At 33.3% G+C, this 22,573-nt stretch overlaps 1 protein-coding gene across 1 annotated transcript in view; it reads left to right on the top strand.

The window, feature by feature from the left end:
* LOC133197240 (uncharacterized) overlaps positions 1-22,573 on the top strand; it is an 85,821-nt gene continuing 63,248 nt past the window's right edge. The window contains exons 1-14 of the mRNA XM_061333174.1: positions 1-292; positions 1,706-1,808; positions 7,320-7,407; positions 13,851-14,076; positions 18,530-18,673; positions 18,925-19,053; positions 19,246-19,315; positions 19,433-19,554; positions 19,770-19,886; positions 20,124-20,336; positions 20,609-20,755; positions 21,135-21,306; positions 21,840-22,118; positions 22,360-22,488. Of these exons, the coding sequence (XP_061189158.1) occupies positions 226-292; positions 1,706-1,808; positions 7,320-7,407; positions 13,851-14,076; positions 18,530-18,673; positions 18,925-19,053; positions 19,246-19,315; positions 19,433-19,554; positions 19,770-19,886; positions 20,124-20,336; positions 20,609-20,755; positions 21,135-21,306; positions 21,840-22,118; positions 22,360-22,488 (2,006 nt within the window). The 5' untranslated portion in view covers positions 1-225. The remainder of the gene's footprint in view (positions 293-1,705; positions 1,809-7,319; positions 7,408-13,850; positions 14,077-18,529; positions 18,674-18,924; positions 19,054-19,245; positions 19,316-19,432; positions 19,555-19,769; positions 19,887-20,123; positions 20,337-20,608; positions 20,756-21,134; positions 21,307-21,839; positions 22,119-22,359; positions 22,489-22,573) is intronic.

The raw sequence follows: 22,573 nt of genomic DNA, 5'->3' as shown, positions 1-22,573 counted from the left end.
GTACCCGTAGAAGAAGGGACGAAAGTAAAATAGGAGGAACTTATTTCGAAAATTTGTTGTGTCCCCAAGAGTTAATCATGTGATTTTATGATGGGATAACATTATATCAGTTATGTGAATTGTTTAATATTCATTTTCGTACAGTGTTTTGTGTTGTTTCGTGTTTTTGTGATATTTACTTTTGCTACTCCCGGGTGCAAGCCGGTCTTGCAAAATAAACCCGGAATGAAATACGCATTTCGTTTGTTTTTCGTTGTGGTATGCTGGTCATATGCACAACATGTTGTTAATGGTAAGTTAAATTAAAATAAATGAATTTCGAAATAAAATCAGTATTTAATGTAATTTTAATTGAGAAGTGAACACGACTATATGGTCTTATAGAAATCCCAAGTACGATTGACAGCCAAAGCAGATGAGATGGTCGTCCGAAATATCTGACGCTTTCCATTTTTTTCTTCAGGATTTTTATATTTGACGTGCCAGGCAGTGATCGATGCACATTCCTAACTCATGGCATGTCAAATATCAAAATGGTGAAAAAGACTGAAATGATGCTAGGGGATTTATATAATATTTTAATTTTGTTATTTCTTTGGTAAAGGAAAAAACTAGTTAACTAGATAGATCCCTATATTAATTCAAATGACCTTATATCAGTATCTTATGTGGACTTAATTAAAATTCAATTCTCAAATATCTGCAAAAATATACCGATGTAAATGCAGATTTCTTTACTTTCCATGGTTATGAAACTATAAAAATTATGAAACACATTGCCTGGCAACCAGTTCTTGGAACACTTTCTTTTTTTAAAATTCTGATGTATCCAACCCAAGTCTTGCTTCCAAGATGGATAGATATTTGAAAAAAATTCTTTTTACATTTTGGGAGCAAGCCTATTGTTTCAGTTGTTACTTGTTAGTTTGTAATTTTTTTAAAATAGCTATTTTTAATTTCATGAGCCCATGTGGTCTTTCATATTCATTTTCTTATATTTTCTCTTAAATATTTTGCTCATTTGAAAGGTTATAGTATTGTAGTTTGCATGTTTATAGTTTAAAATATATTTATTCATTACAAAATGAAATGGATTGAACAGCAGGCATAATGCCTATAATCGTTCTCTCCATAGGTCAAGGTACATATAACAATTATTGGTACATTTAACATTGAAAAGCAGTATGTAAAATAGATCATTAATTGGTACATGTATAAAGTGAATCCACAGAGAGTGTGAGAGAGAGAGAGAGTAAAATAAAGAGAAAAAAGAACATAATAAAGTACAATTAACATTGAAAAGCGGAATGTAAAATAGACCATTAATTGGTACATGTATAAAGTGAATCCACAGAGAGTGAGAGAGAGAGTAGAGACTGAGAGAGAGAAAAAGACCATAAAGAAAAAACAACATAAAGTTGACTCAGAGTGGAAAAAAATTCCTTAATATGCCTAAAATGAGATAATACTCTTTACTTGTTTGCAGATAAAGCATCAATTATTGGACTTTTTATAAAGATTGAATCTTTTTCCAATTAATTGATCAATATATGGTAGTGTTTCATTTTGATTTATATTGAAATTAGTTGAAAAAAAAAATCTATAAGAAATAAGATTATCATTTTTAGATATAAATATTATATAAATATGGTCTCTACATGTGTTATCAAGATGTTAATTGCATTAAAATTTTGTCTTTTTTCAGCTCAATGTAATTGTGCCACAGATTGTGTGACTAACTGCCCGGCTGGTACTCACTATGACTCTGGTGGAAGTGGAACCTGTGTGACATGTCCTCAGGGGCACTAGTAAGTTTATTCATACACAAACTTTATCACTTGTCTTAGGCCATTGAGAGAGAAAGTGGGTAGGGAACACGGGTTACACTATAGGGAACACCCAACCTAGGAAAATAGAAATATAGGAAAATGAAAGTAAGGTCCAGTTTTTCATTATCTTTTTTGTGGAAAAGATGAAATGTATAAACAACTCAGAAAACAGCATGTGTACAAGTTGAAGAGTAATTACAGTCAAACCTCGTTATCTCGATCTCGATGGGACCGAGAAAAAACTTCGAGATATCCTAGGGTACTAGATATCCAGGGTAAAATGCTCAAGAAATATGTGGTTAGGACTTCCCAGTCACTTCAACATATCCATAGTACCGGGTATTTGAGATATCCATGTTTGAGATACCAAAATTCAACTTTACTTTGTTTTTGTTTCTTTTCATTCAATAAAACTAATTGCTAATCTAACACACAGTCCATATAAACCTTGTGTAAGAGATGTAATTTCCTGAGTCATTAAAATCTTAATATGTAACTTAATTATTATTACTCACTTCTTGAATTATATTAAAATCAAAATTCTAAAATTCGCTCTGTTTTAAATTGAAAGTACCCAAATGACATTTTCCCTAATTCATGTGTTACTACAGGTTTAAATAAACAAAAAAGATTTGTTTTTATGCCAGTGTGATCTTATATAATTTGAATGATTTATCAGTAGCAGTGTCAAATCAAAGAGTTGCACATAATTCCTATCTCAGTGTCCAGTTGAAATGAGCAGTTAAAAAAGGGGGGGGATATTTCATAACTCCAGTGAAACATGGACGGCATTTGATTTTTCAAGGTTCTGGATAAGTGCCAATAGAATATAAAAAGTCAGTCTATCCAATTTACTTATCCATTATTTATTATATTTCTACAGATTTAAACTTCAGGTTCTGGTGAATGTTGTTTATGAGAGAAATTAACTGTTAATTGAACATACTTACCAAAGCACAGTGAGACATTTAAATGTCTCCCTTTTTTCAACTCATCTTGTGCATCTGGATTGTGGATTACTGAAAATGAACATGTTGAAAAGAAAATAATTTGAGGTTTTAAATTTTGGTGATTTAATTGTTAGACACACATTAAATATATGAATTTAAAAAAGTCCACTATAATATGTACCCAGGTGTATACACAGTACTGCAAGTTTCAAATCTAACTTAATTGAAGCATTCTACGTAAAATAAAGCTATACAGTTGAACTTCAGTATGTTGAACACCGATATCTCGAATACCATGGATATGTAGAAGTGATTTGGTGGTCCTTACTGCTTATTCTTGAAGTATTTTACCCTCGATATCTTGAATCCTCAGATATCTCAAATGTGTTTCTTGGTCCCATTGAGTTTGAGATAATGAGGTTTAACTGTATATAAAATTTACTCAATAATTATGGTCCTCCCCCCCCCCCCCCCCCCCCCCCCATTTGTTAATCTTAAATACAAGCTTATCCAATAAGTTTCTTTTATTCATTGAATAATTTAAATAATTTGCCTAACTAAATATTTCATTTCTAAGTTAGATACAAGCTCAGATTACTTGTGACCTTCAGCTTCTTTTCAGTGTTTGGCAGTCAAGTCAGTAGAATATTAAAGATTGCATGTTGCCAGTCTTTTGAAGGAATCTGATTCTACACTTCAATTACTTAGAAATGTTCACCTAGGTTGCTATTCAAATATTGTATATCTTCAAGGTAAACAGATCTTTGACTTTTATTGAGACAATTTATGTTGAGAAAACATTTGACGTCAGCTTTCACCTAGCCTTTTACATAAGGTGTTGTATAAAGTAAAGAACCCTGGTATTTTAAACATTATAAAATGATGGAGTTATACTGTTAAAAAGTTCTAATACCTAGAATACACACGACAAATTTTCAATAATTGAATAAGTAGAAGGGTCTGATTTTGGAATTTTGCATCGCCGTGGGACTTTAAACCCATAAAGTGCAGAATGAGAAATGTGCTAAATCTATAAAATATCCATGCAATGTGAGAATTAGACATTGTGCCCAAATTGATAATATCATCTAATTTATTGATTGACACTATCACAGATCAGTATTACATTATGTAGGGCTGTCCCAGTTCCCCGAAATAACCAAAAACTGCTGCCAAGTTTTTTGGTTTGGTTACAGTTCCATTTTTCTGGATTTTGTTTCGGGTCTGATTTGTGTATTAGAATCTGCAGTGATAAATAAAAATTACAACTAAAATCTTTTCCATCCATGACAAAACACTTGTCACTAAATGGGATAATTATCAAAACGAGCAAGAGTGGCAATATTGTTGCTAATAGTCAGCCTAGTAGTACTTAACACCAATGTGAAGAAGTGAACATGGATAAGACTTGTTTTTTAAAGTGAATTTTATGTATCAAATAATTTCATGTTTAATTTATGAAATTAAAGTTTAAAATAGATGTAAGAACTGAACCCAAAAAAACCCGAAACCGGACCGAAAATTCACTAAACCGACCTGACCAGAAATGTTGGAACCGTAATATCCCTAACATTATGTCAATTTTTAAAAAAGGGTTCAGAAAAGAAAGAGGAAAAGATTTTGTGAATATGCAAATTTTGTTTGGGGGGGGGGGGGGAATTTGTAAATGTTAACATATTTTTCAAAATGGAAATTGAAGTCTGCCGTTTGGTCTCATTCAATTTAATAATAAGCATGATAAGACAAATTTGTAAGTTTGAAACCTTGGTATTCCAACTACATGCCTTGAGCTGTTGAGGGCTTGTATTTATCATGTTTTCTTTTTCAAGGGCACCTTTCTGTGTCTATCAGAAATATCTTCAGTTAAAAGAAATACCCTAATCCCCCAGGGGGAGGGAGGGTATAAGATAAACCCTTTTCAGTTGAATAGTGTAACAGGACTAATCCTAACCACTTGTATGGATGCAGATCTAACCTGAATCAGTTAAATTGTTTGAAAAGTACTAAGCCTAAACTCTTGGGTCTAATGTTGTATTTCCTCACTGATCACTATCAATAAAATACTTCCTAATGTGACGTCAGCAATCCTGCAAGCTAGGTGAAAAAGAGTAATTTGATTCATTGTCAACTGTCTATGGTCAGCAGTAGATTAGAATGTCAACTGTCAACCTAGTCTGAAATATCTGACGTTTTCCAGGCTTTTTAAATGATTTGATATTTGGCGTGCCAGGAAAACCAGAAAAGCCTAGAAAACATCAGATATTTCAGACTACTGTCAACCATGTAAGGTTGACAGTAGATTAAGTTGGAAACTGTCAACTTTGTAAGGTCAACATTAGATTAGAATGGAAACTGTCAACCATGTAGGGTTGACAGTAGATTAGAGCAGAAACTGTCAACTGTCAGCCATGTAAGGTAGATAAGACTGGAAACTGTCAACTGTCAAGCGTGTAAGAATACATTAGATTAAATTGGAGGCTATCAATTTTCAACCTTGTAAGGTTGACAGTAGATTAAATGGAAACTGTCAACTGTCAACCTTGTAATATGGTTGACAGTAATAGGGTATACAATCAAACCTTAAATTTAAGGTTTTTATAAGTTTAATTTTACAAGTGAAAACCAAATTTACAAACTTCTGCATAGGGACTACAGGAGTTGACTCAAAGTTTGTTAGAATTTCTACACAAGAAATTTTGATCCAATTCTTCACAAGTTTCATGTAAATATTTATACTAAATGATCAGAATTTCAACAGAGAGCAGCCACAGTTTTGAAAACTAGTATAGCAATACAAAAATAAATTTTACTCAAGAAGTCTTGAGTAGGTTCATGATTAGTCAAACAAACATAAGGTTAATTTGAGTCAGAAATGAGAGAGAAAGAGAGAGAGAGAGAGAGAGAGAGAGAGAGCACAGCTATCAGATTGTGTAGTAAATGTATATATTGATTTATCATTACAGCACTAGTTAACTTGTACATACCTATATACATGTACTTATGCTGTGTTGAATTATTAACAGTTGCATAGTAAACAATCATTGTTTGCAAAATATACAAAATATCAATTAATTGAATGAAACATCTTATAGTTATCAGGATATATTAGCATTGCAATATTTTACAAACATCCACAGTTCAATAATTTGTACAACCAAAAGCAAACCTGGGCTTTACACCTGTTTTAAACAATATCAACACACAACCTTTCCTTTTTGTCAATTTTTATTTTGGATCAAAAGGTAGACTGCTATTGGTAGACAAATTTCAGTGATGATTTGAATAAGGAATACAGTGTATTCCTTATTCAAATCATCACTGATTACACTGCATAGTTCATAATTCTAGAATAACATACATGTAATAAGAACCTATGTACCTGTGTTGGGAGGGTACTCTGAAATAAAAAAAGATTTCCATGAAGAAGTGAGGTAAAACAAGTGAAAAGTATCAATATTTGTTTTTTATTTCATCCATTTCAAAGTATTAGAGTCAATTTATTGGGGATTAAGGTCATCATTAAAAAAAAGTTTGGTTTGATGTACTCCTACCCATATTTTCCGCGGTGGGTAGGTAGGTATTTTTTTTTTAATGCTAGGTTTTCTAATACAGTAAAACTCATTTAGTATGAGTACAGATAAAGCAAATTTACAGATATACATGTATAGCATAGTTTTCTGCAATCTCCAGATGAAATTCCTTGTAAAATTTTATGGAGATATTGAACTCGGATATAGCAAATTTAGAGTTATAGCGAACTGCTTTTGTGTCACCTGGAAGTTAAAAATAATATGATTTACTTCTATTATAGCAATTTTCAAAATTTAAATTGTTGAAATATTGAACTGGCATTAATTTTGTAAATTTTAATGTTCATCCAAAAAATTTTGAACTCCAAGGTAAATTTTGTATTTTAGGCTTCCCTAAATACATTTGGTACTCGTACTTGAATGGAAAAATCTATATTGTGAATTTGTTAAGTTATACTTTAAGTAATTCGTTAAAAGGATATAGCGAATTATGGATATAGGGAAGTAAATTGGCTGGTCCACAGAACTTCACCATACTGAGTTTTACTGTACTTTGATAATCATTATATAAACCACAGACTTAGAAATGTTCATGATAGACACTGGACAGCTAGACAGATTTGATATCTACTGCTGCAAAAACTTTAAATCTAAAAAAAACATTTCAGAGAAATGATAGATCTTAACTTTAAAAACAGTACAGATAATCTGTATTTTCAAAGGGGAAAAAAATAGAATTTTAAAAAACAGAAGATGTGATGTGAAAAAAAACCCAATTGATTTGGAGGGGTAATTTTGATGGGTCAATTGGAAAAGATCGAACAAATCATTATTATTGTTGTCCTAAGTAATACGAATAGTGCGGGAAGTTTAAGATGACTCGTGCACCTTAAGTGTAGTGATACTTAATTGATACTAATTTTATTGGAGGTCATATCTGTAATTCACTGTCACATAGTGCAGGTAGGCTTAAGGTAGCTCGGACACTTTTAGTTTTATGTGTGTTACAGTTGTCCTGGAGGAAGTAGTCCCAAAACAGCATGCCCGGGAGGAAAGTACATGGACACAACGGGAAGTGACCAGCTCTCCGACTGTAAGGTGAGGCAAGATTTTGTTTTTTTTGATGAAACTAATTTATTTTCTATTAAAGATTTGGAATGGCCTTAAATCATTTATTAAGCAAAGCAGAGAATTTCTGAAATTATGTTTTCTCTTTATCATTGTTCATTTAAAAATCTTATCAAAAAATTTTAATTGTATCTGTTGGAAAATTTTATTTAATACTGGTATTTGTAAGTTTAAAGAATTTACAGATGCTAAAATTAGAAAAGTACATATTATATATTTAGACTTCATGGGTGAAAAAAAAAATTGCAGTTGCTATTCAGTTATTGTAGATTGTGCTCGTAATTAAAGTTTTCGTTAATATTGTTGATATCTACATGATTGAGTATATCTAAAGCTTCATCATCATATTTTTTTCATTGATATCAATGCACCTTACATGAATTTGAGAAGGATATAATTTGAAGAACATATCATATATAATGTTTTGACAAAAAAGGCTTTGTCATAATTCCAAACAAGGGTATTTGGTCTGCTGGTGTCGGGGCTTTTTTCTTTCCTTAAGGAACTTAAATTGAGTGAAAAAAACCTTCCCAGAAATAAATTTTTTACCCGAACTTTTCCACCAAAATTTTCATAAATTTGCTCAAGGTTAAAGTCATGAGGATTGACAACATATATATGAGTTAATGTTCAGGTCCTAAATTTGTATTATGTCATAAGTTTTATGTGTAAAGCAGAATGTCTTTTACTCAAAAAATAAATATTACTGAGAAAGAAAATAAAGTTTACATAGGGCCAATTTTAAGAGGGTTCGGACTCCTTAGGAAAGGTTTTCCTTTTAGAACAATTGAAGTTTTTTTTGCAGTTGTTTTTATTCTTGCCAAAAATATGTAACAATTATTCATTATGTATTGTACAATAATACATGCTAACCAAAAATGGGTATTCCTTCTAAGCTACATAATTGTTAACCATTTGTCCCAATCTATTCACTGCTTGTATGACAGATGCAAAAGTAGTGACAAATTGATTTCATTTCTCTTCCTTCATGGAACCTCTCATCAAATGGAATAATTTGTTCCCCATTATGTGGATCTGAAGCACAGTCAAGGATGCTGAATTTGCATGTGATAGGTATTAGTCTTAGTCTTCATCAACAGATATTGGAAATCTGATCATGGGGGACATTGATATAAAGGTCAGATGCTTTTAACAGGTTTTAGAGCATACTGGAAATTCCAAGCAAAGATATCTCCTTGTTGGCTTAACATTGCTTAAATAGGGGTTCTTGTCTGGTTTTGTGAAATAAAAAAAAATCTGGTTGTTGCTGCAGAAGTAGTCATTTAATATTTGCATGCTGTAACAAAATTTCATGTTTATTAACTGTAAACTTTGAATATTTGTCATGTCATAAAATGGACAGCTGTGCAGACAAATTTTCATAATGCGTACAATTCAGTAGTACTCATTTGTGTACATGTATTACATTTATTGATTTCATGGCAGATTGATAAATTGTGGCTTTATGTCTGTTTATGTGATACGCTCTGCACTTAGATAGCTAAATTGAAAGAGTGTGAGCATGAATTTTGATTTTAATTTATGACGTTGCACTTTTTTAGCATTCGACATTGTGACTTCAAAATAAAAATCAGGACTTAAATCTTTGACCTCCCTGTCCATGTTATGGCATCAAGAACAAAAAATGAAATTGCTATAATTACATTTCATAAACAAGTTGATATTTTTCTGACCAGTTAGAAAACAGTGGATTCAAGATAGACATAAAAGAAATAGTAAAAGAAAACATGATCTACATTTTTTCTTCAAAACATTTCTGACAAATTCTTAAGCAGTAACTAGCCAGTAAGACAACAGTATGGGTGAAATGTATTCCTAACATATTTGTCATTCCACAACTTTATTATCTTTTCATCCCAGATAAAAAAAAAATCTTGTACATGCATGTACATTTATTTAGTAATAAATTAAGATGCTTTCATTTATAGTGAATAGAGCACACTATCATAATACTGTAAAAATAATTTTTACCCAAGGGGGCAAAATTCCCTGGAATCAGAATTTCTGTTCAATCCTTGGGTAGAAAATTACTTGGATTTTTTTATATTGCTACTATATGCGTTATATATACTTTAATATGCTTGGACAAAGGAAGAGGGCGTACAAGGCAAGGACGATTCCCCGCTCTCAGGGACAATATATTTCTCAATTTTCAGAGTTCATGGAAAATTAAGTTATATTTTTCTATGATAATGTTTTCATGCAGTAATGTCATCTTCAACACATTTTATTCAATCATTTTATTGAATGACTTTTTGATTAATAATTTGTCATTAAAGTTGACAGTAAATCATATATTATTATAGTGCAAAATGGGCTAATTAGAGCCATAAAATTGATTTTTGAATATGAATGGGTCAAGTCTCCATTCTTCATTAATGATAAAATAATGGAAAGGTAAATGTAAAATCTATTTCATGTTTCAAAAAAAAAAAATGGAGTCTGAACCCATTCTATATGAAAATCAAACATTTCTGGAAAAAAATTTATGCTTCAACAAACTCGCTTATTTTAATTATACACTGACACACAACAAGACAAGTAGACTTTGAAGCACAATGGTTAATGCGTATAGTCTTATCCCATGCTTAACCGTGTGGCACTGAGCTTTGGAGAGAGTTTGAATCATGTGTGAAGCTTTTTTTTCTTTTTCACATACCTTAAAAGCATTAGTGAAAAAAATATATGTCAATAAAAATATATGTCAACAAAATATAGGAAGCAAACATGTAAAAGATTATATTGACAAAATAATTTTTGAAAAAAAAACTTTTCATGAAATTTTATTGAAAAATGTCCTCTCTCAGAGCGGGGGATCATCCACGTCTTGCTCGCCTTCATTCTTTTCACAGAAAAGTATGACTGCATACATAGTTTAAGTTGATACCAAGCTGAAAAAAGTACTTCTTCGGTACGTATTTTCGATTACATATACCGTTACATGCTCTATTATTTTTGTTGATTTATAAATTCTTAAACTTCTTGCTAAATATGAAACTTTCATCAATAAGGCAAAGTCTTTATGTGTATCACACACAACCCGACACAGGTGTTCACTATATCCACTGGGAATTTGGAAATAAAGACTAAGAAGTATAGATAGTTTTCGATTGGCCTGAATTTAGCAAGAGTTATTTCCCGTTGGTCACCATATTGGAGGTATACATGCCTGATTTCCTTCTTTATTCAACCAATTTAAACTTGTCATACTGGGTGAAGATATCACAATTTTTCTTACAAATCTATGTTAACACAAGCTTCCTTTAATTTGTAATTTTGGTATTTTAAGATTTTTGCCCTTATATTTCTGCCATCCAAGTTTAAAATTGGTTGTTCCAAGAGGAAAATTCGCTAGTTGGACCTCCAATATGGGGGCCAATGGGAAATAACTTTTGCTAAATTCAGGCCTATTGAAAACTATCTATAGACCTGTATTTGCTATGGATTACATGCATGTTAAAACCCTGCATTGAGATGCATCTAATATGCATGTTCAAAGGGCAGAATAAAGATGTTTAAGCTCAATGGTTTTGGAATACCCAGAGATTAAGACAGCTTTATTGGTTGAAGTCTAGAAAAGCTTATGCCATTACAAGGTCTTCGTCTGTGCCCAGTGGTCTAGCTGCCTGTCTGTAATAATTTTTTTTTTTTCAAAATGCAACTCTTCCTAGAATTTTGGTCTGATTTTATAAAAACTTGGTACACGTAGACTACGCCAAGATTTATTATTCTGATTATTATAGTGTAAGTTTTCAGTAAGTGATGTTTCTTGGAAATTTCTATGAAATTCTTTCAAAACACTTATAAATCTTGAAGTTTTGATCTAATATCAGTTAACTTTTATACACATGTAGACTTCATAATAACATGGCTCATAATTCAAATAATGGGGTCAATATTTATAGATGAATGGTGTTTCCATGGTTAATGTAAAAAGAATAATCTGTAAATTTCTTTCAGTTATATACTCCTTTCAGCATTTTGGTTTGATTTCAATAAAACATCCCTGTACACTAGCAGATCTGTATATGTTGACCAAACAAAAGAGGCCTTTTAAACTGTCCAGGTGCAACTTTTCTTTCTCACTCTTTTAGAACAATCTACTAGAGCTACATTCTCATCAGATACTTTTGGTTCATTTTGAATGTCATAAAATCAGTATTGCCACCCATAGTGTATACAGAAAAGAGTGCTTCATCTGCATGATGCCAGGGTTGGCAAAAAAGCGGGAAATACTTGTATTTCCCAGGACAGTTGGAAATACTGGTAATTACCGGGAATTATTGGTATTTCCCGGGAAATACTGGGAAATAAGAAACACTTGCATATTTCATGAATTTAATTGGGGGTATAGACATGTAGTACACTTTAATGGCTAAGATATCTATCTGGTATCACTGTCCCTGATTTAAAAATATCAGGTTTCCAAGTAATTCATTTATATAATCATAATATTCATATACCAGTCATGTCATTTGTTTCGTGATTGTGTCAGATGTAGTCTATAAAGGTCCATTAAATGAACCCAAAGATCCAAATTGGGTTTTTTATGTAACTAAAGAAGGATCTAAGAAAATTGTTAAATACATGTATAGAGTATAGAGTATGGTGTAAATATCAAACCTAAGAAGAAGCCTTTCAGTTCTACTAAAGGTACTAGTAATTATATCTCAAAACAGGAGCACAAAACTGTCCAGAGCAATTTGTTAAAACAACATGATTGATTATAATAACTACAGTGTTTATAGAAAACAAGTTTGTTTTGTTCTTGGATTTATAATTAATAATCTAAATAATTTTACAAAACTTAAAGAAACTTGACTTGGAAAACTGCAGTTTTGTTTTTTTAATATACAACCATGCAGGGAAATGTGTACTACTTATGCTTATGGGTAGGGGACCTGGAGTAGTGATACATTCTGAATATGTAAAATTGCAGTCATCTGCTGCATTTATGTTTTTTTTTATTTCTGAATTTTGTATAAGATGGAATGAATTAAAGAAATAAAAAACTTTAAGTTCGTATTTCCCAGTTTAGAGAAAATTTGTTGTATTTCCCAGGACGGGAAATACCGGTATTTACCACTGGTAATTCCCAACACTGGTATTTCCCAGCCAACCCTGCATGATCCTGTTATATTTCTACACCAGGCTCAAAGACAGAAAAAATTGCTGCATTAATATTAAACTTCCTACCAGCTCAGTTTTGCAGTTGCAATCTTTTAATGCCAGACTTTAATCCTGATTCATTTTTAGCTCACCTGAGCTGAAAGCTCAAGTGAGCTTTTCTGATCACCCTTTGTCCGTCGTCCGTCCGTCTGTAAACTTTTCACATTTTCAACTTCTTCTCAAGAACCACGGGGCCAATTTTAACCAAACTTGGTACAAAGTATCCTTGGGTGAAGGGGAGTTTAAATTGTTAAAATAAAGGGCCAAGTCCCCTTACAAGGGGAGATAATCAAAAAAAGACAAAAATAGGGAGGGGTCATTAAAAAATCTTCTTCTCAAGAACCACTGGGCCAAAAAGGCTGAAACTTATGTGGAAGCATCCTGGGATAGAGTAGATTTTAAATTGTTAAAATCATGACCCCTGGGGGTAGGGCGGGGCCACAATAGGGAATCCAACTTTTACATTGAAATATATAGGAAAAATCTTTAAAAATCTTTGTCTCAAGAACCAGTAGGCCAGTAAAGCTGAAACTTGTGTGGAAGCATCCTGGGGTAGTGGAGATTCTAAATTGTTAAAATCATGACCCCCGGGGGTAGGGCGGGGCCACAATAGGGAATCCAAGTTTTACATTGAAATATATAAGAAAAAATCTTTAAAAATCTTCTTCTCAAAAACCACTGGGCCAGAAAAGCTGAAACTTGTGTGGAAGCATCCTGGGGTAGTGGAGATTCTAAATTGTTTAAATCATGACCCCCGGGGGTAGGGCAGGGCCACAATAGGGAATCCAAGTTTTACATTGAAATATGTAAGAAAAATCTTTAAAAATCTTCTTCTCAAAAACCACTGGGCCAGAAAAGCTGAAACTTATGTGGAAGCATCCTGGGATAGTGTAGATTTTAAATCGTTAAAATCATGACCCCCGGGGGTAGGGTGGGGCCACAATAAGTATTACAAGGGGGAAATCTGGTAAAGAACAGCATGGCCAAAGTTACTCAGGTGAGCGATGTGGCCCATGGGCCTCTTGTTATTTTAAACTCTGTGTCTTGAGCTATGAAAGATAAACAACTTAATTGTTTTTTCTGTGAATGACAATTTGTGTATCATAATTTATAGCAATGTTCAGTTATAAGAATTGTTCTTGACTTCCAAAAGGAGACTTTATTATAATAGTCATGAAAACATGTTCAAAGTAAAAAATAGGGTCTCCTTTATTATTTTACAGACATGTGTGACAGGAAAGTATAGCAGTGCAGGGTCAACAACATGCCTGGACTGTCCAGCTGGAAAATCCTGTGGGGCAGGGACAGAGACTCCCACTGACTGTAACGCTGGTGAATACTCCCTACTGGGAGCATCTACCTGTACGGCCTGCCCTATAGGCTCCATGTGTACTGCTAAAGACCAGGGACCAACACTATGCACAGAAGGATATTACACATCTTCAACCAGTATGTTAATTGTTAATTAATTAAATGTATGAAAAATAAAATTTGTGAAAGTCATCAACACAGGAGATGGTAACACACTAGATTTTACGTTATCACTGTATATATATATATATATAAATAAATATATATGACTATCGTCATGAGAAAAGGGCCCTTAAGGTCAAAATTTCACAAATTGACTTTTTGGTAAATTTTGATAGCCTGACTCTTTCTGAATGTAAATATACATCAATATTTAAAATATCTCACTTTTTCAGTATTTCATGAGCATTTTAGTAAGGCCGCTTCAAAACAACGTTGACGTTAATTACTGAAAACGTAATGACGTCGCGTGCGTCACATTCAGTTTCCAAACATTCTTTTAAAAACTACATTTTTTAAATAACCTTAATCGTTTTGACTCATATAAACTTGAGATTTTTTTTCTTCCAAGCAACTAGTATGTAATTATTCATGAGGGAAGTCGCATACTATTTTCATACTGTATTAGAGCAAGTCTAGTAATTTTGTAAAGGGTGGGCTGAGGATCTAGACAGGATCTAGGGACGGTTTTTATTCAGTCGAAAAATTAATACTTGTTGAATTCCACATCATAAGGTATTCTTTTTTAAATTCATACTCTAGCTCAATTTGTAAAAGATATAAAGCACTCTTATATTAAAATATCAAAAAAATCTATATAGATGTCCCAGAAGGTCACCTTGTGCACTTAAAGCGGGGCATCCCCTCGCGAAAGAGCACATCGATCCCGATATAAAAAAAAATATTTTCGGATGTAACCACGCATACACTCACCCACATACACGCACGTTACTTTATCCCCTAAAACTTTGTTACGAAGGGATAATAACACCTCATGTATTTTCTGTATCACCAAAAAATCCTAAGGGGAAATAAATTAAGATACGCCATGATGTGTAATTTTTTTTCTTTCTTTTTTTAAGTTTCATTAAAAAAATCATAATTAATAACAAAACAAAAGAAAAAACAAAAACAAAAATCTGTTCACTACTTCCAAGGGGATTTTTTTAATTTAGCTTTTTCTTAATTCTTAAATTAAAATGTTTAAATAATTAAGTTTCCATTGTTTATACAATTCAATTTCTTCGCCTGTCTTACATGTAGTTATGGAGTAGAAACATAACAAAGAGGCACATAACGAAGTCAAAGGATTGTATTATGAACGTTTATTCTGTACTTGAAAATTTTTTTTTTTTTGTCAACTACTTACTTTTTTCAGTAAATCACACTTAATCAAAAGCGGTTAAAAATGTTTCTGTCCTTTTTTTTATTTTGAGGAACCTGTGCCCTCGACGCTACTGCTGTATCACTTGAACACAACAAGTATCGTTCATCATTTCTTAAAAGTGCCGCTAATCTAAAAAAAAAACAAAAAAACACCCTGATATACACACAAGCTAAACTGACTTTTCTGAGCGAAATGAAATACAGTTGCATTACAATTTTTTATAAAAATCTATCTGAAATTGAAACCGAATATCATGCGAGACTTGACAGACCCGTAGAACGCCGGGGGGGGGGTTCCTCTTATACATGCTGGCCCCCCCCCCCCAATTTTTGTTGTTTTAAGGTGAAGCACTGGTAAATTCTAGGATTTGTACAGATAAGTTTTTCCCTTTTTCTGCTTGTCAGGTTATTTTGGGAAGTTGCCCCCCCCCCCCCCCCCAAATCTTTAAACAGTATAGTTTTTTTTTTTGCTTTTAAGATTTTTGGGAGAAGTTGCCCTCCCACCCACCCACCCCCCCGAACTTTTGAAACCAACTACAGACCTGCTTGAATATATGTGTTTGGATAATTAAGATCATCAACTCATCTTCCTCTGTGGCATCAGCTAACCTGACACATATAACAATAATCAAATATTACGTCTAACACAGGCCCGTAGGAAGCAATTTCAGTTTTTTTTGGGGGGGGGATAGCTATACATTTTCAGTTGGGGGGCACTATCAACTACCAAACATTCCTTGACAAGCAAAATAATAATAATAAAAAAAAGTCATCAAACGTTTTTATTGAGGGGGCACAAACATATAGTAGCTAGTAGCCCCCCTGTGCCCCCCCCCCCCCCCCCCCCCCCCCGGTTCCTACGGCCATGTAACACTTTTTGTCTTTTGTCTTAAAAGCTAAAGATAAAATAGACAAACCAATTTTTCCTAGTTATTGTTTCAAAAAATAACAATTTGTCAGAATCTCGAAATTAAAGAGCATGATCTCTTATTTTTGCCTGTTACATGTACCACACCGCTGAAATAGAAACATTTTTTTTCTTTAAAATCAGAAAGATGTGTGTGCTTGTTTAATATTTTCCTTCAGTATCCCTACATCAACGGAACTTTCAAAAATGTCGAGATATCCGGGGTATCGATATATCAGAGCTGAGACTCGACGTTCAAGATTTCAACACGAAACGTGACTACATGTAATTCATTACATACAGATGTACATGAATACAACAGTCCACAAGCACTTGACGTTTTTAACTTTTCTTTTCATAAAATATTCTCCATACTATTATAGTATGGAGAATTTTTTTAATTTATGAAAAGAAAGGTTAAAAACGTCAAGTGCCTGTGCAACATTCAGCAAAAAAAAAAAAAAAAAAAAGAAAAAAAAAGAAGCCTTTTTTAACATATTTTATGGTCATCAAAGTTTTGCCTGAACCTCCTTTTTTCCACTCGAATCATCACCAGTGTTAATTTTTTTTTCATCTTTATCAAAATTTCTTTACTGTCTTTGTTGTCTTACGACTGGTGTGGTTGATGTTTTTTTTTAACATTTGAATTTGACACCACTTGTTGCTAGTTCTAATTCCCCTGTCGGTGATTTATTCTTAAAAGATGTCGCCATATCAAAATTTATCAGACGTTTGTAATTTCTTTACAACCTAATGTATTGTTTAATCTGTTGGTTCTTCTGTTTCATAACTATTTTTAATCCTAATATCACCATCGATGTAATTGTTATTTTCTTCAACTTTGATCATAATGCTTTTGGAAAAAGTCCACATTAGCTGTATTTATTTCCTGAATGTATTGCAATTTAATTTCAAGTAAGCTTTTATCGGAACAATTAAAGAAAATTGATACAATAGTCATTTTTATCAGAAACTACTTTTTTGTATTTATTTGATCATTTCAAAATGTTTTCTTAATCATAATTTATTTTTTGCAAAATTTCCGTGGCATCCCCCTCTTCCGTTTTTTCCCTTAGCATATTCTCTTGCTGTTAACCTAGCAAAGAATTATCTATATAGGGGCCGTTTGCCCCCCCCCCCCCCACCTCCCTCTATCTCTCATTAGTTGCTGTAGTAGGAGGTTCGAATCTCCCATAATACCAGATACCAGTACTATACGCCCCCCCCCCCCCCCCCCCCCAAAAAAAGTTCTCTTTTTTAGATTGAACTTTTACCGATTGCTGTTTTATTCGCAGATTTTTTTTCCCCGCTTTTCAATGATCTGCATCCCACCCCCTCAAACACATTTGGATATCGACGCTTCACCATCAGTTGGTGAGCTGGTCTAACTGCGCATATCGATATTATTAACTATGGATCAATTAAAATGGCTAAGTACATTTTACATTAGGTGTTTTTTTTTTTTAGAATTAAGAAGTGTATACATGTACGTGCATTGCTCCCCCCCTCTCTCTCTCTCTGAAAAAAATATTCGCGTATGCAGAATACCATTTAATATTAAGACTTATAGTCTACTAAATATGAGTCAAATTTAAACATTTGTAAATTGCTCAGAAAACTTAAGCCATGCATCATATATACACATCGCTGTAAATCGTCGTAATTAACAATGAGTTCAATGTTGCACTTGGCGTAATTATGTGATATCAATTAATACCTAAACAGAATAATTAATAAATGCATGTACTAGTGTGTAATTATATTATTTATTAAAAATGTCCGCATCAAATTTCATATGATTTAATGTTTTTCTTGTAACACCTGGAAATCCAATTTTATTTTTTGTTCACAAAACACAGTCGGCAAAAATTACTTGGAACCGTGTTTACAATACCGCAACTTTGACGTCGTTTTCTGCGCATTGTGACGTCAAAAGATAAGGGCCCTTTTCTCATGACGGCAGTCATATATATATATATAGAGAGAGAGAGAGAGAGATCACATAAGATAAAGTATAGTACTTTTCAGGCCCCTGTGGTCATCAAGGTTTCCCACAAGTACAACTTTGGAATCTTTGAGAACAATAGTTTCCTGATCCAGGGGCAATTACTTTTCATTTACAATTTAAATTTAAAATTTTATGTTTAAATAAAGATTCATAACACATACTGCATGAAGTATAAGAAAAGTAAACTGATAAAGTATCTTTGAACACTTTCTCATGACTTTGTGTATGTATTATAGTAGCTTTTCTCTTTATATTCTGCATCACCACTTTTATATTGACTGTTTTTACAGGCCAGACATCCTGTACAAAATGTCCAGCAGGAAGTGAGTGTCCAAACAGAGGGACACCTGTCCAGTGTACTGCTGGCCACTACTCTGTGGAGGGATCAGGGGTCTGTGAAGCTTGTCCTCCAGGATTTTACAGCTCATCTGCTGGTAAGTCAGAGAGCAAAGTACATTGGAAAAAAGCATAGCCTGTTTACTCAAATTAAATATTGAAAGATTTGATATGGTATCATGTTTCACTTCATGAAAAAATACTTCGTAATTTTCAATCTTTATAATGATTTGGAGTAAAGGTAATCTCTAATTAAGTTGTCCTAGTAAAAATTTTTTAAAATATGAAATCAAGTTCTCATATTTATCTCATCATTTGAACTTATATGCAATTTTCCACATATTTTTAGGTGCTAGTGTTTGTTCATCATGCCCAGAGGGAAAATCTTGTGCTGGTAACGGAACCTCTACCCCAACACCTTGTGGAGCCGGATATGTAGCTCCAGCTGAGTCCAGCTCCTGTACTCAGTGTGCCTCAAGTACGCTATCATACTCAGAATTGATATTCATATAGAATTATTCATTGTTTATTTCTTTAAAGTTTAATTATAGATAATAGCATCATATTAATGTTTGCATCTTTCAAATTGAATTATAGATTATAACATCAAATTTATTTAATAGTTATTTGTTTAAAAAAAGCTGATTTTATGAATTTTGATGATTGCTAGATGAAATCCCTGATGGTACTCAGAAGTTGTGCTCAGGTTGCCCCGCTGGGAAAGCCTGTAGTGATCCTGCGTAAGCTACCCACATCTGTTTTTGACACTACCTTTGAAAATTTATGTTGTTTAAGTATTTGCAATCAACAATCTTCAGATGAGATTCAAATGAATTTGTGATTTTTGTTTCCATTAGAGCCACACCAACTGACTGTAACACAGGAGAATATGCAGTTCTTGGAAATGGAACCTGTACTCGATGTCCTAGGGGAAGTTACTGTCCCACAAAGACGGCTGCACCTCTGGCCTGTTCCTCAAGTATGTGCCATATTCCAACTTAATACTATTGTATTTTTAAAGAAAAGTAGAACTCTCAATATAAGTATAAAAAAAATTATCTACATATTAAAAACAGACAGAAAGATAAAACAATTTTCAATTTTGAGTTGTGCTTTAGCTTAATTTCTTCAAAGATTTATATATATGAGCATTTGATATTTAGTCTTAGGAGTATTTTTATTTCCTGTTATTAGCCCAGTATTCAGCAGAGGGAGAAACATCTTGTACAGATTGTCCTGTGGGTCACTCCTGTCCCACCCCAGATGCCACCCCAGTTCAATGTGATCCTGGCCAGTATAGTGCTGCTGGAGGTAAGCAAAGTATAAACAGAATGTAATAAAAGTTAATTCTGTAGCATTAGAATACATGTAAGTTGACATCTTACAATGACATGAATTATTTCAAAACCAGCAGATTCCACAATAAAGATTCAGTGTTTTCACACACACATATATTACTCATATCCATTTATTTAATGCTTTGTGACTAATAAACTAACTGTAAAACTATTATAAATAAATGATTTATTTAATTTCCTGTATTTTCAGTGATCACCTGTACAGACTGTTCGGCTGGGAAGTTCTGCCCCAATCCCTCAGCAGCGGAGACAGACTGTCCTGATGGGTTCTGGTCCGCTACAAAACAAACAGCCTGTACTCAGTGTCCTGCTGGGAAATACTGCTCCAAAACAGCCGAGACTGATTGTCCTAGTGGTACCTACTCCTTAGGAATGGCTACAGCCTGCTCCTACTGTCCTGCTGGTATGTCTCTCATGTTGTCTAGTAGTACTTCTGTTTGTTACTCAAAATAGGCCCATGGTTTGAAATTACCACAGTGTGTTTCAGTACCATGCTAGAAGTACATAGCTTTGTTGGTTGCAGATATAGAAAAAAAAATCCCAAAATTTTTCTGTACTTATTTGTATTTATCATAAGTAACAAATTCAGTTTTAGTTAAAGGTTACTTTTAATCTAATATGCAGAATCTTTCATGTAATAATTAAAATTAACAGAATATTTTCTGTTCTAATTAGGATATGAGTGCACAAATCCTGCTACCTCTCCTAATGCATGTAATCCTGGAGAATATAACATTAATGGATCAACATCAGCCTGTACCATCTGTCCAGGAGGGTCAATGTGCCCGGTGACCACTGCTGCCCCGACACCTTGTGCTGCAGGTAGCTTCATTGATCTACTCTCAGACTGCTTACTAGTATTCATACTGGGTGCTAAGTGCATTAATGACATATTTCAAAGATTTTATTAGAGTATAGAAAAAATCATATTTATGTGTAAAAACCTATCAAACTTTCTGAGCATAGCATAGCATATAAAAGACAAAAAAAAAAAAAGATAGCTTTACTTTAGAGATTTGGTTAATAGAACCAAGCTTTATTTTATACTGTTTTTAGTGGATCTTTGATGCTGAATGTTTCCCATTGTTGTCTGATTTAAGAGTACATATTTCATATTTAATTATTTTGTTGAACCAATGAACTAGTGATACATACAAATTGAGTATTTCAAGAATGACACCATACAAATTGACAATGTTAGGTTTCCTGAGTGGCACTGGACAGAGGGAGTGTACACAGTGTCCAGCTGGATATGCTTGTCCAGATAATACTGACCCCACCAAGAACTATGCCTGTCATCTTGGATCCTACTCCATTGCTGGACAAATGGACTGCACTGTCTGTCCTGCTGGAAAATACTGCCCCAGTACAAGGTAAGGCTTCAGTATGACAGATGTGAAAATGCAAGAATAGTTGCTGCAAAGGAAGTTTAAGTATATGTTTATCTGTATAAGTTATGGACTTTGAATTCAAATTTTAGATCTTTATTTCTATTTTTTTTTTTATTATTATTATATTTTTTTCCTTTGAACTCAAATTTTAGATCTTTATTTCTGTTTTTTTTACTTTGAACTCAAATTTTAGATCTTTATTTCTGTTTTTTTTACTTTGAACTCAAATTTTAGATCTTTATTTCTGTTTTTTTTACTTTGAACTCAAATTTTAGATCTTTATTTCTGTTTTTTTTACTTTGAACTCAAATTTTGGATCTTTATTTCTGTTTTTTTTACTTTGAACTCAAATTTTAGATCTTTATTTCTGTTTTAAAACATACCTTTGGAACAGAAATAGCAATTAACATGTAAATATATATAACCACATTATGCATAGCACAGTTGACCTTTTTAAAAAAAAAATCAACTAGGTTTTTAACAAAAACATGAAAGAGAATTCTTTTTTGTGTTAGTTCATCCAATGAAATTCCTTGTCCGGGAGGAACCTACTCCACTGGTAACACCTCTTCCTGCACCAAGTGCACCCCTGGGGAGGTGTGTCCCAATGCAGATGGAACAGGAATCCAGACCTGTCTCCCCGGAACATACTCTGTTGCAGGGTCAGCAGCCTGTGTGGACTGTCCAGCTGGATCTGCGTGTCCCTCCACAAACTCCTCCCAACAGATACAGTGTCTTCCTGGGACATACTCACTGACAAAGGCAACTGAATGTTCACCTTGTCCCGCAGGATTGTAAGTGTTCTGTGTGTGAAGAGACAAAAATTCTGAAAAAGTTATATCTCATGTTGCTGAAAAATAAAAGTTGAATGTTTGTGATAGTTTTTTTAAAACTTTGCTGGAATGGAAATTTGCTCTCTCTGTCCTCTTGGCATCCAGCCCAGCAGATGTTCAAGAGACAATATGGCAGTGAAACCAGCATTCATCAGGGTATTTGATTTTCTAAGTATTACAACTTGTCCCTTGTAACTTTCAGTGCTTGTCCAATGACAAACAAAGCCACCCAAGTTCCCTGCCAGGATGGGACTTATTCTGTTGGTAACCAGACTGCCTGTATTAGCTGTCCATCAGGATATGAATGTCCAGACTCCTCCACCAACAGCACGTTAGTAACAGGGTTTATTCATAAATTCTATAAAATGTGCATGATAAGAATATTTATTATATACCCAACTGTTTGTCACTCAGTT

Source organism: Saccostrea echinata, unplaced genomic scaffold (assembly GCF_033153115.1).
Source record: "Saccostrea echinata isolate AGI-Se365-2 ecotype Australia unplaced genomic scaffold, CSIRO_AGI_Sech_v1 ptg000030l, whole genome shotgun sequence".
Lineage (NCBI taxonomy): Eukaryota > Metazoa > Mollusca > Bivalvia > Ostreida > Ostreidae > Saccostrea > Saccostrea echinata.
The sequence above is the reverse complement of the archived record's forward strand: the minus strand, read 5'-3'. Positions and strand labels throughout refer to the sequence as shown.